The sequence below is a fragment of the Vigna unguiculata genome, chromosome 11 (assembly GCF_004118075.2).
Source record: "Vigna unguiculata cultivar IT97K-499-35 chromosome 11, ASM411807v1, whole genome shotgun sequence".
Lineage (NCBI taxonomy): Eukaryota > Viridiplantae > Streptophyta > Magnoliopsida > Fabales > Fabaceae > Vigna > Vigna unguiculata.
This window is the reverse complement of record NC_040289.1, coordinates 24798327-24814471: the sequence shown is the minus strand read 5'-3', so window position 1 is coordinate 24814471 and position 16145 is coordinate 24798327. Positions and strand designations below refer to the sequence as shown.

General features: G+C 34.1%; 1 protein-coding gene and 1 pseudogene across 1 annotated transcript; both read right to left on the bottom strand.

Moving 5' to 3' along the window:
- Window positions 1-1285: 1285 nt before the first annotated feature.
- LOC114170279 (TMV resistance protein N-like) lies at window positions 1286-3997 on the bottom strand. Its single transcript, XM_028055763.1, has 2 exons — window positions 3912-3997; window positions 1286-1733 (listed from the first exon to the last, which is right to left on the bottom strand). Exons 1-2 carry the CDS (start codon window positions 3995-3997, stop codon window positions 1286-1288), a joined length of 534 nt encoding a protein of 177 aa, XP_027911564.1.
- A 5527-nt stretch (window positions 3998-9524) lies between these two features.
- LOC114168674 lies at window positions 9525-13428 on the bottom strand (annotated as a pseudogene).
- Window positions 13429-16145: the final 2717 nt, after the last annotated feature.

Sequence of the window (16145 nt, the reverse complement as noted above, 5' to 3'; positions counted from 1 at the left end):
CGTGAAGAAATATGTTGATAGTTATATCATTCTTGCCTTGTATGTTGATGACATGTTGATTGCTGGTGCTAATATGACAGAAATTGACAGGTTGAAGAAACAATTGTAAGAAAATTTTGAAATGAAGGATCTTGGTCCAGCCAAGCAAATTCTTGGTATGAGAATTTCCAGGGATAGATCTAAAGGTATTCTAAACTTATCTCAGGAAAAATATATAGAAAAATTGCTTACCAGGTTCAATGTTGGAAATGCTAAAACCAGGAATACACCTTTGGGAACTCACTTAAAGTTCTCAAAAAGGCAATCTTCTCAGATAGAGGAAGAAGAAAATCACATGTCTAAAGTGCCATATGCATCTGCAGTAGGGAGCTTGATGTATGCTATGGTTTGCACCAGACCTGATATAACACATGCAATGGGAGTTGTGAGCAGGTTTCTATCCAATCCCGGAAAGGAGCATTGGGAAGGCGTGAAGTGGATATTGAGATATTTTAAGGGCACTTCAAAGATGCATTTGTCCTTTAAAAGAAGTAATCTCACTTTACAGGGGTTTTCTGATGCAGATTTGGGAGGTGATTTGGATGGTAGAAAGAGCACAACAGGTTATATTTTTACGTTGGGTGGCACAACTATTAGTTGGAAATCCAAACTTCAAGGAAGAGTCTCCATTTCAACCATTGAAGCTGAATATATAGCTATCTCAGAAGCAGCAAAAGAGATGATATGGTTGAAGAATCTTCTAAAAGAATTAGGAAAAGGGCAAGATGAACCTTCATTGTTCAGTGACAGTCAAAGTGCCATTTGTCTTGCTAAAAATCCAATTCTTCACTCTAGATGCAAACACATTGAATTGAAGTATCATTTTATCAGAAACTTGATAAATGATGGATATTTGATTTTGTTGAAGATTCTAGGTGCAGAGAATCTAGCTGATATGTTGACCAAGACTGTCACAACAACTAAGTTGAGGCTTTGCATTGCCTCAACTGGCCTTCGAGAAAATTGATGATGAAGGCACTACACTAGGTGGTAATGTAAATCAAACCCCAAGTGGGAGAATTGTTAGTATTATGGTGCTTGATTTAGTCCCACATCGCTTAGAATAGTGAGATGTGGTTCTCTATTTTACTATATAATAGACTCTATGTAAAGCTTTAAGATACACCAGAAATACAAATACTTCCTAGTGTAGTTGTGGATGTAGGCATACACATTGTAGCCGAACCACGTTAAATTCTCTGTATCTATTTTTCTCTCCTTTATTCTTTCCTTTATTGTCTTGTTCCTAACACAAGTCATCTTTGAACCTTTCTTCGTGCTCTGCAAAAGCTTTTGCAAACTCGCCACTCTGTTTTCGAACCTCAAAAGGATTGACATCATAGAAAATCAGGAGCATACTTCGACCTATTTCTTCAACCAAATCAACGATCTTTCTAAGCTCTTTCAAGCACCATGTGGATGATGCATAGTCCTTTGAGAAGACAACAATGAAAACGCATGATCCTTCAATTGCGTGCAAGAGCTCAGACTCTAAGAACTCCCCTTTCTGGATTGTGTAGTCATCTCTGAAGGCAATAACTCCTTTTCTTTGAAGAGCTCCAAAAAGATGATTTGTGAAACCGTTACGAGTATCTGTGCCTCTGAAGCTAACAAGCACATCAAAATTTTTAGTGTGTGATGAAGAGCTGCGTTGCATTTTGTTGGAAGCCATTGAGAAGGTGAAAACTCGCCTGCTGAAGAAGATTAATGTGCGAATAGAATAGTATTCTCAATGTATCAGGCGGAGTCAAGTCTATCATCAACCTAAAAAAATATGTAATTCTTAAAAAGCTTAAATACCTTTTTGGTCCTCATTTTCGTAGTGTTTGTTGCGGATGGTTCTCATTTTGACAGAATGTTTAAAATGGTCCTCATTTCTACCGAATGTTTTAAATGGTCCTCATTTTCGCAATTCGTGTTTTATTTAGTCCTTTTCTGTAACGCCGTTTAAATTATTAACGGGGCATTGTACAGGTGACACGTTTGTATTAAGGTGTGTTACGTGTACTATATGGCTAATTAACATTAATTTCTCAATTTAGGGGAAATTTTGCAATTAGGAAAATTTCTTCATCTTCATCTTTCTTAAGCTCGGATTATTTGCAGAGGAAGCAGCTAATACTTGTCATTTCATCATTGGATTACATTTGCACTCTTCATTTCAATTTTCTAGTTAATCTTCTTCTTCCTGCAATCCCATTATATAGGTATGTTACGGTCCCGATCTTCTTCCTTTCCCTCTGGTTGTAATCGTTGGAGGCAACCGTGTTGTATCACTTCGTGCACTGTTGATGGTTCAACGAGAAATGGATTAACTCCGATTTGTAGCTACGGAGAGATGACAACTTTGAGGATTGCAAGAACTCCAAAGAATATTGGTAGAAAATTTTGGGTACAATCTATTTTTATTTTTGTGTTAATAATAAATTGGTTTTAATTTTTGGTTTATTGATTTACAGAGTGGTGGTTCCAATAATGTGGGTTGCAATGTTTTCAAATGGTGGTGTTGATGAAAAGGATGTCATCATCATGACACAAATGAGGCAGATTAATGATTTGGAGAAGTCATTGAAGGTTGCTGAGAAGAGGTTGCAATTAGTAACAGGGTTCACGTTAATCCAATGATGAAATGACAAGTATTAGCTGCTTCCTCTGCAAATCCGAGCTTAAGAAAGACGAAGATGAAGAAATTTCCCTAATTGCAAAATTTCCCTTAAATTAAAAAATTAACGTTAATTACCACACCTATACAGTACACGTGACACACCCTACAACAAACCTTGCTACTTGTACAATGCTCCGTTAATGATTTAAACGGTATTACAGAAAAGGACCAAATAAAACACGAATTGCGAAAATGATGACCATTTTAAACATTCGGTAAAAATGAAGACCATCTTAAACATTCTGTCAAAATGAGGATCATCCGTAACAAACACTATGAAAATGAGGACTAAAAATGTATTTAAGCCTTCTTAAAATATTATAGTTTTTATTTCTGTTTTTTCTAAAATGATAAGACATCATTAGAAAATATGAATTTAATTTTATTATTATAATGAAAATAATAATTTCAGTTTAACTTAAATAACTTTTTAAGTTTTATTATTATAACAATTATTAAAGAAGATGATTTTTTTAATTCTCTTGCCTATAACTTATTTTTATGACTATTTTTGCATACACGTTTTATCATCATAACACTATTTAGGTTTTGATGTCTATTTATATTATGATTATAATTAGAACAGTATTTATTGTATTTGGTTATCATAAAAAAAAATCAGACGCCTGTATTTATAATAAATAATTATAACTATTTTTATTATTATAAATTATATTATTATTAATTAAGGATGCTGTTATATTTTTTATGATAACAAAAATAATAAAATTTAATATTATTATAATTATAAAAGAAAATTTAAATAATTTTTAAAATTTGTCTTGTAGGTAATGCGCGTATGATATTTGTCTTGAGGCATCAGCCAGAGTCCAGTCTTTATTAATCAAATGACAAAGCGCATGCAAATGAAAATCACTCGAAAAGTAGAAGAGAACGTGCTTTTTCTTTCATTAAACTAGATATGTCAGAATGGGCAGTCCGGCCTGGCTCAATCCGGTCTATCACGGTTAGTCATTTAATGGGTCAATCTAATTCAGCTTATTTATTAGTGAATCGAAAAATTTTAAATCCGGTTTGGTCCATCATGGGTTGGTGGGTTAAACGGCACCAGTGCAGTAAAGGCTTTCTGCCCCGATTATTTTTCACATTTTGCCTCGGATCTCGAACCGAGGCATATTGGGGCGAGGCCAAAATGTACCACTTTTGGCCTCGGTTATCACCCGAAGCCATATACCCACTTTTATACCTTGGTTGTTTCAAAACCGGTGCCATATACCCAGTTTCATTCTCCGGCGGCGATCCACTCTCCACCACCTCATCTCCCACAATCATCACTGATAGAAAGGCAACCTTTCTTCCAAAACCGCACCACCCATTTCCGCCTCTCCTCCCCTCGCCCCACCTTCTTCAAACCCACATCAATCAAATGCGCCACCCAACTCCACACCCAACCCCCACCCCTCACCCACGCCCAAGATCGCGTCTTCAACTTCGTCGCCAGCCTCGCCACCCTCCCGGAAAAGGTTCTGCTCCGTGCCCAATCCGAGCTCTACAACTGGGGCGGATCTGACATGAGCGGAGTATTCGCACCCTCCTCCAGATCCCGCCGGAGTATTCTGTCCTCTTCCTCCAGGGCGGCGCCACAACCCAGTTCGCCGCCGTGCCGCTCAACCTCTGCTCCCCTGACGACGTCGTTGACTTCATCGTCACGGGCTCCACCAGGAAGAAAATGGCACACAGGAACAGTTTCAGGCTTAACCTTAAGCCATTTTTGCGGAGAGAGAGAGAGAGAGAGCGCGAGAGAGAGAGCGAGGGGAAGGTTGCAGAGGCGCAGGCGCGGGGAAGAAGAATGGTTCGCGAAATTCGAACCCTAAATAAACCCTATGGCTTCGGTTGTTAGGGGAACCGAAGCCATAGACCCCCTTTTGGCACCGGGTCTCCTTGGACCGAGGCCAAACAGCCAACGTCCAACCACTTTTTGGCTTCGGGTCTTACTGGATCGAGGCCTATACCACCATTTGGCACCGGGGCCTATACCCCTTTTTGGCTTCGGGTATTTGGAGAACTGAGGCCTAAAACTTGGCTCAAATTGCAAAAATGCCACAGCGCCATTATATGCTTCGGTTCCTGGCCAACCGAGGCATATAAGGCGAGGTAAAATGAGAATTTTGCACTAGTGCGGGTTGACTCACTAGCCCACTAAATTAAAAAAATATAATTTTTTCTTTTAAGTCAGAAATTATATTTCGGATTAAAATTTAAATAAACTTGAATACAATCTCAATATAATCCAAAATGATGTTAAACTCCAACACAAACCAAAATAAATAAATAAATAAAAATATAAATTATTATCTAAGATTAAAGTGTAAAACCCTCTTTTATTTCTGCCCTAATTTAAAAAGGTTGCCCCAAATTAGTTGGGCCTAAAGCTGGCCCATGGTGTCCAAAGCCCTAAGGCAGCCTAACCCCTCTCATTCTACCACACTTTTCAAAGACATTGCTCTTACCCTCTTTCTCTTCTAACAGAAGCTCTACTAGGGTTTGGACATTTCCCTCTTCGAGCTCACGCAACTCCATTGTTTCTGCTCATGTAAGTAATTTTCCCCGTGTGTTTGTTTTCAGCTTTGTAGTCTTGAGTCTAACTAGGGTTCACCTTGGTAACCCATTTTGAATGGTTCCACTGTTTTCCAGCTCCCTAAATTGTTCTTGGAGCTGTTGTACTCACTACTATGGTGTCAGAATCCTCTGCTAAACCCTTTCCCGGTAAGGGGAGCTAGGGTTTCACGTTATTTCTATTTTATACCAATAATGTTTTGTGAAATATGAGAAGAGATTTGGGAAAACGTTAGTTTTTGGTATATTTCTGAGTTAGGGGTTCAAATGTTCATGAAACTGTGATAGTTGACGTTATTTCTCGTATTTTGGATGCGTTGCAAAGTCACTGGGCGAGTGCCTTTGATCGTTGGGCGACTATGTGTTTTTTTGATATGCGCAGTTTTAGTAAAATTGACTTTCCCGACTCATTAACCATTGGATTGAGCTCAAATTTTGATATGTGGTTCATAACATGCTATTTTATGGTTTGACCGGTTGGATCATCGATTAGATGTCTGTAGCTTGAGAAATGTGTCACGCATTACTGCAATGATTTTGGTTTTGTGATAATAAATTTTCTTAGGAATTTTGGTGTAAGAATTATGGTTGTGGGTTGTGCTTGATTGTATGGAATTGCAAGTACTTAAATGTTGGCACTCATTTATTTGGGATGAATACTATTTTGTGATATATGTATGTATTGGTATGCATTTATAAAGTATGAGATGAATGAATTTGCATGAGTGATGTGATTCATGGATTATGAATCATGAACTTGGATAAATCTTGGCATGCGATTTCAATGAAATGGGTGGTTATATATGTGGTCATGAATTCGGTATGAATAATAATGTTACATTGATGGCATAATATTGGTATGAGGTGAAGTTCTATATCCCCGAATTGGGAAGAATGGGATGGTATGAAATCAACATGGAATATGAATGAGGATGGGTTAGAAAGGATGGCATGAGGTGTTAAATGCATGATCAATATTATTTGTTTGTTTGGAATGTGATTGGTATGTTGTCAGTACGTAAATCCACAAGTGTCTAGGTGAGACTTCTTGGTGGTGCTTCAGTGGTCGGAACGTAATTTCATGGCCCCTGTTAGTGGGAGTCCAAGGTGGTGCCCCATTTATATAATTTGGTAAGGATTCAAGGTAAGGTTGCATCCTGACATTCTAAGGAGTCAGTTAGTCTCACTTAGAGCAAACTGACTCTCGTGGTGAAAGTAGCAGGAGGCCTGAAACTCATTAAGGGCTAACCTTGTGGGGGGGGGGGGGATTGAAACATTGTAACACTTGTAACACTTAGCTCAGGGTGAGCAGCTCGGGGATGAGCAAGGTAATCCACCACAAGTGCAAGCATCCGCTGAATCTGACCTGATTATATGTAATCTGGATGAGTCGAGTCTGAGTCTAGTGTATTGCTTGAGAAGTCATAACATGATTGGTTGATGAATTCTATTTTGGATTGTGTAATAGCATGTGACTGCTTGATAAACTATTTCTACTCTAGCTTACCATGTTTGCTTGTTTGGTTGTCTTGTATGTGGTTCTTCTCCTTTTGCGATGATCATCAATTTATTGATGTGAGCAGATGTGAGAACTCCCCGTGGTCAACAGGGAGATGATGATTCCGCTGCATAGTCTATCCGGGTTGGATCTCGCTGATTTGAGCTTTCTTTTAGGGCTAAGTCTCGTGTGTTGTATTGCCCCTTGGACTTTATTTCAAATACTATCTATCTTTTACTCCTTTTGGGTTATAAGCATTGTAGTGAACCTTAGTACTTCCTTTTAAGTATCTTGAATAACTGTAAGGAGTGACTTTATACTCAGCAACTTGACTCTTTATATTATCCGGTGTAAGATTTCATTTAATTATATTATTATTTAAATGAGGTGTTACATAAAGCATTCTTGTGACTTACTCAATCTTTTATTGAATGCAATACTTTTCTCAGCAAATTAATTATACTTTTTTCAATAATTATACTTTTATAGTTGAAGCTAGGTTTTATTTGCCAACCCACCAATGTGTTTGGTTAAAAAAACAGCACAACATTGCAAAGTCCAACATATGTGAGTCATCATGCGGATTGGTGGGTCAACCCGACCCACCACAGATTCAACCCGGGTGAACCGAGGTTTTGATAGATCTGATAAAAAATTAATCTGTACTGAAATTTGTAGAAAATTTATGATCCAAACCCATAATAGACCAAATTGATTTACGAATTCTGAACCACTTTTGACGGCTTACTTTAAACATTGCAAGACTTTGATAATCACGCGTGAACTGCAATAATTTCCACCTAACCGATTCCAACAACTCCACCGACCCTCTTATGCTCGTTATGTATACTTTTCTCTTTAGTTTTCTTTTATCAAAGTAGTGTAGCTTAATTTTAAAATTATAAAAATCAATATAATTTAAACTTTATAAAAATAAGATGTAATATTAAAAAAAAAAATCATTTCACATAAATCATCTTTACAAGTATGATGTTTATTTCTGATTTTCTAAAATGCTAAGGCATCATTAAAGCAATAAATTTAATTTTGTTATTGTAATGAAAATGAACTTGTATAATTTCAGTTTAACTTAAATCAAAATGTTAACAACTAGTAAAGAAATTGCTTTTAATTCTCTTTTTACATATAAATTATTTTTATGATTATTTTTACATACATATTTTTATAAAAATAGCACTCTTTAGGTTTCTATGTCTATTTTTTATTATGATAATACTTTTATCAGTATTTATTGTATTTGGTTCTCATAAAAAACTTAACGCCTATTTATAATAATAATTATATTGTAGCAAATAATATTGATAATACTATGCGAGTGTTTTTCTGAGGATTTTGGTTAATACAATCTCAAATATTAATCGATCAATCGAAGGAGTCGCAAATTTACGTTTTTCGATCTAGAAGTGTTTAAGTAATTATGAGTCCAGTATTAAAATAAAGTTAATAAACAATTCATTTATATTATGAATTACAATCACAAATATCTTTAAATTATTGAATTTTTTTTTAATGTAAATCTCAATCACACTGGTGTAGGTTATTATCGGGGTTATTTTGGCAATTTAGTTTCGATTTACGATCCGAAATATATCCAACAGAAACAAAAAAGATGGCCTTTCTACCTCGATTATGAATCGAGACCTATTTAGTTCTTATTACCTTGATTTCGAAGTCAAACGACACCTAATGACAATAAAAAAAAATCAACGCCATCAACATTACCACCCCATCAGCGCCGCCAAAGCTCCAATTCCAGCATCGTTGAGAACACCAACAATGTACGGTTCGCAAGCCACCACGGAGTAGTGTAACTCACTAACTCACCATTGCAACACCTTCAAGCCACCTGCAAGTTCAGCAACCATGCTTTAAACCGCGCAAACATTACTGATAGTATTTTGAGGTTGTGAAAGAAATAGTTGATGGGATAGGGAAAATTGTGGAGATAGTAGACTGTGAAAGTTGTAGTTGGAAGAAGTGTATTTTGTAGTTGAGAGTAGTTGTATTGGATGTTGTGTTAGTTTCTTCATGTTGCAAATGGTAGGATACATGGGGTATTTATAGACCCATAGATTATTCTAGAAACTTCTAGCTAGAACTTGAGCAAATAGTTCTAGATTTTTCTACATAGAGAATGTTCTTGACTTTTCTTTCTATCCTAAGTTTTTCTCCAATACTCTAGAAGTTTCATTACATTTCAATAACTCTATCTTAGATTTTTCTAGATTGTTCTAGAACTAGTCCTTCTATTCGTGCAACGCACGGGTTTTTTTTAGATTTAATAATTGTGGTAATAGCAATGGGGTATTGGAAATTTAATAATCTATATGATGAGAATGTAATGTTTTAAAAAGATGTTGAAGTGTATGAATAGAATAGATGAATTTAGAATGTAATTAAAGTGGTATGTGAAGTTAATATTTGATTTCATTGAATACTATTGTTAACCACAAACAACAAAAATATGACTAATAAACTACTTTGTTAATATAAGAATAAAAAAAGAAAAAAATGACATACCTAGAATATATCCTTTGGTATTGAAGTTCATAAATTTGTTTTGTACAAAATTTCCTTTTGTACACAATGACTTCTTTGTTCAACTTTTATTGTACCATGATTTTCCTACATAGTAGAAAATAACATAAATCAATTTATATATATTTATAACAGTTTTGAAATGAAAAAAAAAATAGATATGACATACCTATAATTGATTTCTTTTCAAAGAGTTTCAAAAATTTCTTTGTACACAACGTTTTTAGTTGTGTTTGTTACCTTTCCATCTTCATCCAATATAAGTATTTTCAATCCTCTTTTGGTCTTGACTCTAGAAATAGCAACATATAGTTGGCCATGTGTGAATACAGGTTGTGGAAGATAAAGGCCGACTCTAGAAAGTGTTTGTCCTTGACTTTTGTTAATCGTCATTGCAAAGCATAAAGATATCGGAAACTGTCTTCTTTGAAATTTGAAAGGCAAACCTGAATCAGATGACACTAAATCCATTCTTGGTATAAAAATCCTGTCACCAATGTTTTTTCCAGTAATTACAATTGCACATATTACATTCTTGCCTAAATGGTTGACTTGCAATCTTGTGCCATTACATAGACCTTTGGCTTGATCAATGTTTCTCAAGAGCATAATTGGAACACTTGTTTTCAACTTCAGTTTATGATTTGGTATCCCTGAACATTTGATATCATTTAAAAATTTAGATGTAAACCATTCAAATTGCACTTCATCTTGTTCATCAGATTGGCAAGGTGTATCTGAACTTAAATAAGTCACCTCTTCACCACCAATTAAAGACAACATGAAATCATTTACTTGCTCTACAGAATCATTTGTTGGGCATAAAATTGCTCCATCATCAAAATAATTAGGATTCAACATGTTAACCACAAATTAAGGATAGACAAATTCAACCAATGCCAATAAAGGTAAATCTGTGTTTGTAATCAAGATCTGTTCTGGAATTTCAACCATGCACTCACCATTTTCATTTAGATCCATTTTCCCATCTCCAATGTTCAATATCCAATCAGCAAATTGTTGAATATGATTGGCTGTTTCAGTATTTGATGTAGTACTTAATCTCATGTTCTTGGATAACTTTAGCACTTTACAACAATTCCATAACTCTGAATAGTTGATTGATGATTTTATGATATCAAACCTAGATCCTTTTTTGATAACTGGTAGAATTTGTCTAAAGTCACCTCCCAAGACAACTGCTTTGCCACCAAATGGTTTGTCTTTATTGGCATCATCAACATTTCGCATAATATCTCTTAGTGTTCTATCAAATGCCTCAAAGCACATTCTATTCATCATTGGTGCTTCATCCCAGATAATCAAACTGGTTGCCATAAGAAGTTTTGCCTTGAGACTACCTTGTGCTATGTTGTAAGTTGATTCATCATTAATTAACAGTGGGATGCAAAAGGTAGAGTGTGTTGTTTTTCCACCAGGAAGTAATAAAGAAGCAATTCCACTTGATGCTACGTTCAAAACAATCATGCCCTTGCTTCTTAGACCAGCCGACAATGTCTTCCACATAAAAGTCTTACCTGTACCACCATAGCCATATAAGAAAAAGAATCATCCCTTCTTTGAAAGAATTGCTGTCATGATATCCTGATATACATGAATTTGTTCATCATTCAGTGCTTTAAACAAACTGTCATGTTCTTTCGCCATGTCTTCTTTATTATATTGCAGCTCATCAACAATAAATCTATTATTGAATGTATGTACATCTGAAAGATCAAGTTGAGGTAATGAAGGATAATCTTTCAAACTTCTACCATTTGACATTAGCATTTCCTCTATTTCCAGCAGACATAGTTTTTGTAATTCAGCATTCTGAATTTGAAGACCTGCAATAAGTAAATTATACAATTAAAATATATATGTATAGCAAATTAAAAAAAAATATGAAATACCTGGTAAGTTCATCTCCTTCCTTTTTTGGTACAAAATTCCATCACATAAGATACTCCAAGTAGAATTCCAAACTATATCTGGTTTAGAAATTGTATTCATCGACAACAAAGTAACAAATAATCTTCTAAGTTGATACACAGAAGCAAATTCACTTGCTTCTTTGATTGCATCAATATATTCTTTGTCGTCAACCAACAATCCCAAAACATAGCAAGCTTCTTGGTATGTTTCATAATACTTTCCATCAATTGTCTTAATGCTTTCATAATCAATACAACCTTTTTGAATGGTCAGTAATATCCTCAAATAATAAAGTTCTCCAGAACCAGGAGGAATATAAGTAAGTCTACCAATGTTGTAGCCTTTCTTCCTTGGTTTTCATTCTTTTTCTTTGGCAAACCACACAAATTTGCTTGGAAATTCTGAATAAGTCAATTGTTTTCCTTCCTCATAAACTTTATTAGCCTCAAACCAAGCTAGAAACATTGTGTTAGCATTTTCGTATCTGTTGAAGACCACATTAATATCATCATCATCTTTAAACAAAGTTGATTGTTGGCCAGGAAGATGAAAGGTCAATCGCTGAACAAGAGGCCATCTGTGGTGGATGTCAAAAGCAAATATTCTCCAAGCAGCTTCACATGGTGATAGATACCTACAATCGTAATACCTTTTGATCTCATCAATAATGGTTGATTTTTCAGACTGTGCAGAGTTGTTGCTTATTTTAAGAGTAGCTTTGTCGGGACCTTTGTTCACATATTTGAACAAATATTTAATTGAATTGGTCTTGTTGCAATACTCTGTATTGACGTATGCTTGATACCTCATTAGAAGTGGTGGATTGTAAGGAACAACACTTCTATTATCCAGCTTAATTCCATTCTTCTCAACAAATCTACCATTATCAAGTCTTCTATAGCATGAATATCCTTCTTCATCAATTGAAGTCGAAGATGTGAATTTTTTTGGATAAAATTTAGAACATCTTCCTTCATGCAAGGTGAATTATGTCTTGCAGGTCCGCATGGTCCATGAATCATGTAACTTGAGACAACTTTTTCCAATTTGGGGTACAAATCAGCATTTGGCAATTCAACTGATATTACTTTATCAATATCAGTTGAATTCTTCAACTTGCTTTCTCCATCCAACCATAAAAGTATATGTGCATGAGGTAAACCTCTTTTTTGGAATTCTACTGTGTACATTCCTACATATATAAATAAAAAATAAATATACTTTTCAGAATCTAATTTAATATAAATTTATATAATGTATATTACTTCATATATAACATACCTGCAGTGCTTTTTCCAAAGAAGTCCTTTTTCTTAAAATCTGTCATCATTTCATCCAACTTCATCTTGAACACTCTACATACAATATCAGGTCTATCCGAAGCTGATAAGCCTTTTGGTAAGACAAATTCTTTTATTTCACTCCAATTCACATTACATGTTATAGTAATGAACAAATCCGGATATCCAAATTTTTTACAAATTGCCATAGCATCTTGACAATTGTTGAACATGTATCTGGTACCACCAGTGAAAGAAGTAGGCAAGACAATACGTCTTCCAATTAAAGAAGGATATGTCTCTCCTCTATTAACAACTTCTTGTAATCCATTAAGAATATCACAGCGAATTAACTTCTGATTCGCTCTGATGAATGACAACCTTTGGGCTTCAACCATTGTATAGCAATCGACCAGAAACTGTTGGAACAATCTGCATGCATTCACAATATTTCCTACTTCTACAGCTCTTTGTTGTATTCTAAAGGCAATAAATTCTCGCAAAGAAATTCTAACTCTTACTCTGGATTTTGTTTTTGAATGAGATTCTCTTATTGGGATATCCTCTTGATAACCATCTTCTCCATATGGAAACATGAGAGGATATTGTAGTGGAATGAAAGCTGTGTGAGTTTCGTGCAGTCTGCTTAATTCACCAGAACATTTTTTGACCATTATATCTCTGCCTACATCCATATTGTCAAAATCACGAACTATAAGTGCAGCTATTTCATCACATGAAGGTGTATTGTAGACTCTAGGGTCTTTGTTTCTGCCTCTAAATAGTCTTAGCGTGAAATCTGATTCAATATGTTCCAGTGACAAATCTCTTACTCTTCTAAAAGATTTCGCAAGAACATTGTGATTGTCAATCATTTGAATCAAATCAGCAACCAATGATTCATCTATAACAGATTCCTTTGTGTTTGAACTAAAAAATAATAAAGAGAATACATGTCAACACATGTATTTAAATATTTCATATAATGAAATTATTTAATATATTCACTGACCTGAAATGTTTGACTCTGTTAGTCATTTCATTTTCGGTATCATATATGTACAACTGTGCAAACTTTGGCTTTGATCCATGCTCTGGCAATAAACTGCCAATACGGTGATAGTTCTGTCCATTCAGAATAAATTGTGGTGGAGCAGAACCATTGTTCATTGAATTATCAATCTTACCACCAATTGAAGTAAATGAAAACATGCTATTGTATACTCTTATGTTTTGTAAAAATGATTTGCTTCTCTGATCTTCACCATTTAACAAACCTTCAAGAAGATTAGGTGATCTTTTTAATAGTGGAATTTAGACTTTTCCCTTTTGACAACACAATGAGAATTCAACTCCCTTTGAGGTGTTACATTTTTCTGCTCTTTCTTCATACCAAAGTTGAGCTTTACAGTATTGGCATTCCAAGAAAGGTTCTCCAATATTGAGCAATTCTGAAAATTATTACAAAACATTAGAATGAAAATGCGAATATTTTAATCTGCAGTTATATACAATTGTGTTGGACATTATGTACCTTGTAACTCTCCTTTGCAATACAATTCGTTTGTAGTTGTAGTACTTGTAGTATATTCTTCAATATTAGTAAGATTAAAACTAATTAATGATTTCAAAGGAATTTATATTAACATCAATAAGTTTAATATCATAATTACCATCATCTCTTATCGTTGCTGAATCATCATTTGTTGTGTCTGAATAATTATGTTGTCTTGTTGTTTCATCATCAAGATTGAATCTGTTTTGAAGTGATTGTATGACTTGAAAAGGATATTTGACAACTTTATTCTTAGAAACAGAATGCGACTCATTTACAACCTCTGATCTCCCACCTATGAAAAACAACAAAAAACAATTGTCCTACCTACATTGGCATTGTGAGTATGAATCCAAATGTAATTACCTGCACTGGAATTGTAATTATTTTGTCCATAATTTCTCTGACTGTTATTGTTAAAAGCTGGAATCATTCAAAAACATTGATATAAAATCTAAAATTGTCATTTAAACAGGTATATAAGAAATTAAGAATAATGTAGAAATATACCGAAAGGACTATGGTAAGTTAAAGTAGAAGTTGCAGATTGTGAAGTGATTTGTTGTTCAACTAAAGTACTTAAAAAACTTGAGTATTTGTTGACAGTTACTGCATTGAAACGAAGGTTAGTTTAAAGTGGTACGGAATTAATATGATTCATAAACAATGTTAAAATTAAGTATTGGAAGAACTTCAGAACTGACCAATTTGTCTGTGAAATATTGAATTCATATTGTGAAGGTTGTTGTTGTTGTTGTCAACATCTGGAAAAGGATTATTGTAGAAGCATTGTTATTAAAGAAATAAACAAAAAGACTTCATTGATTCATTTAACAACATTCTGTAAAGATATAGCTTAGAAACAAAAAAACTTACTAATATCCAACTATTGTAATGGATTCCTGTCTATATTTTTGTGAAATGATCTTTGCGATACAGTTGGTTTATCTGTGATTAAAACAACAAAGATGTTTGAGTATGCATCTGTGTTGTGAAGTTAAAATCCAAAACATACAGTTACAAATATATATATAAAAAGAAATCCTGAGATTTATTTACTTTGAGAAGAATGGTTTGCAAATTTAGTTTTCTTTCTTGCATTCTCTTCTTTGTCATCTGCAACATAAAAAAACATAGAAACATACAAATACATCATTTTTAAATAAATTATTGATGAAGAATTAGAAAACATAAATGGTTTAAGTAAGATGTTAATGACTTACATGAATGTTGATGAGTTCTTGCATTGAACCTTTGTTGTAGCACCAGTTTCCTTCTGAGCCTTGCATTTTTACAATCGTTATGCTCCATTACAGTACAGAAATGTTATGGAATAGTTTCAAAGGTTACAATGGAAGAAGCAAAAATAAAGGTAAGTTGACTCAATGGATGAAAAAGTGTTTACTGTTTTATTACTATATTGGTGAATGTCTTTGTTAAACTTTTTTGTGTAGCTTGTACCTCTAATCACAATTGTGGAAACAGAAATATATGTAATTATAATAGGAAGCAGTTGTTTCAGAAGAAAAACATTAAAATAGAAGACAAACATTAAAAAGAGAAAGAGCATGCAGTGCTGAGTGTTAATATATCAGAATCATTCATATATATAGCACTTATTTCAGAGTTGATTTGTTCTTGCAACTAACAAAACATTTCCTTTTTATGTAGGTACAATCAGACGTGTTTTTTATGCAGTACTATATATAGTAAAACAAAGATGACTTTTTCATAGGAAGTATCTGCAATCTTAACCTCATTATATGTCAAAATGATAACATAGAGTGAGTGTATGCACATACTAAAGCAACATACATCCATACATATGATTATAGAACTGATAACTTTTCATTATTCGTCCAACTATATATCTTTCAATTGCATCATATATATTTCATTTGAATTATAGAACAAAATAATTTTATTTATGAATATCATACCATAACATGTATGACTTTTCATCTTTCAGAGTAATTCAGAGAAGCTTCAAAGAGATTTCATTGATAAGAAGGTAGAACTATACATATGCATTGCTGA

Excerpts from the sequence above, each read along its gene's own strand:
- LOC114170279 (XM_028055763.1), bottom strand. The coding sequence starts at position 3,997 with ATGATTGTGGGAGATGAGGTGGTGGAGAGTGGATCGCCGCCGGAGAAT. Across the intron at positions 1,734-3,911 it reads CCGGTTTTGAAACAACCAAG|CAGGCGAGTTTTCACCTTCT; the intron begins GTATAAAAGTGG and ends AATCTTCTTCAG.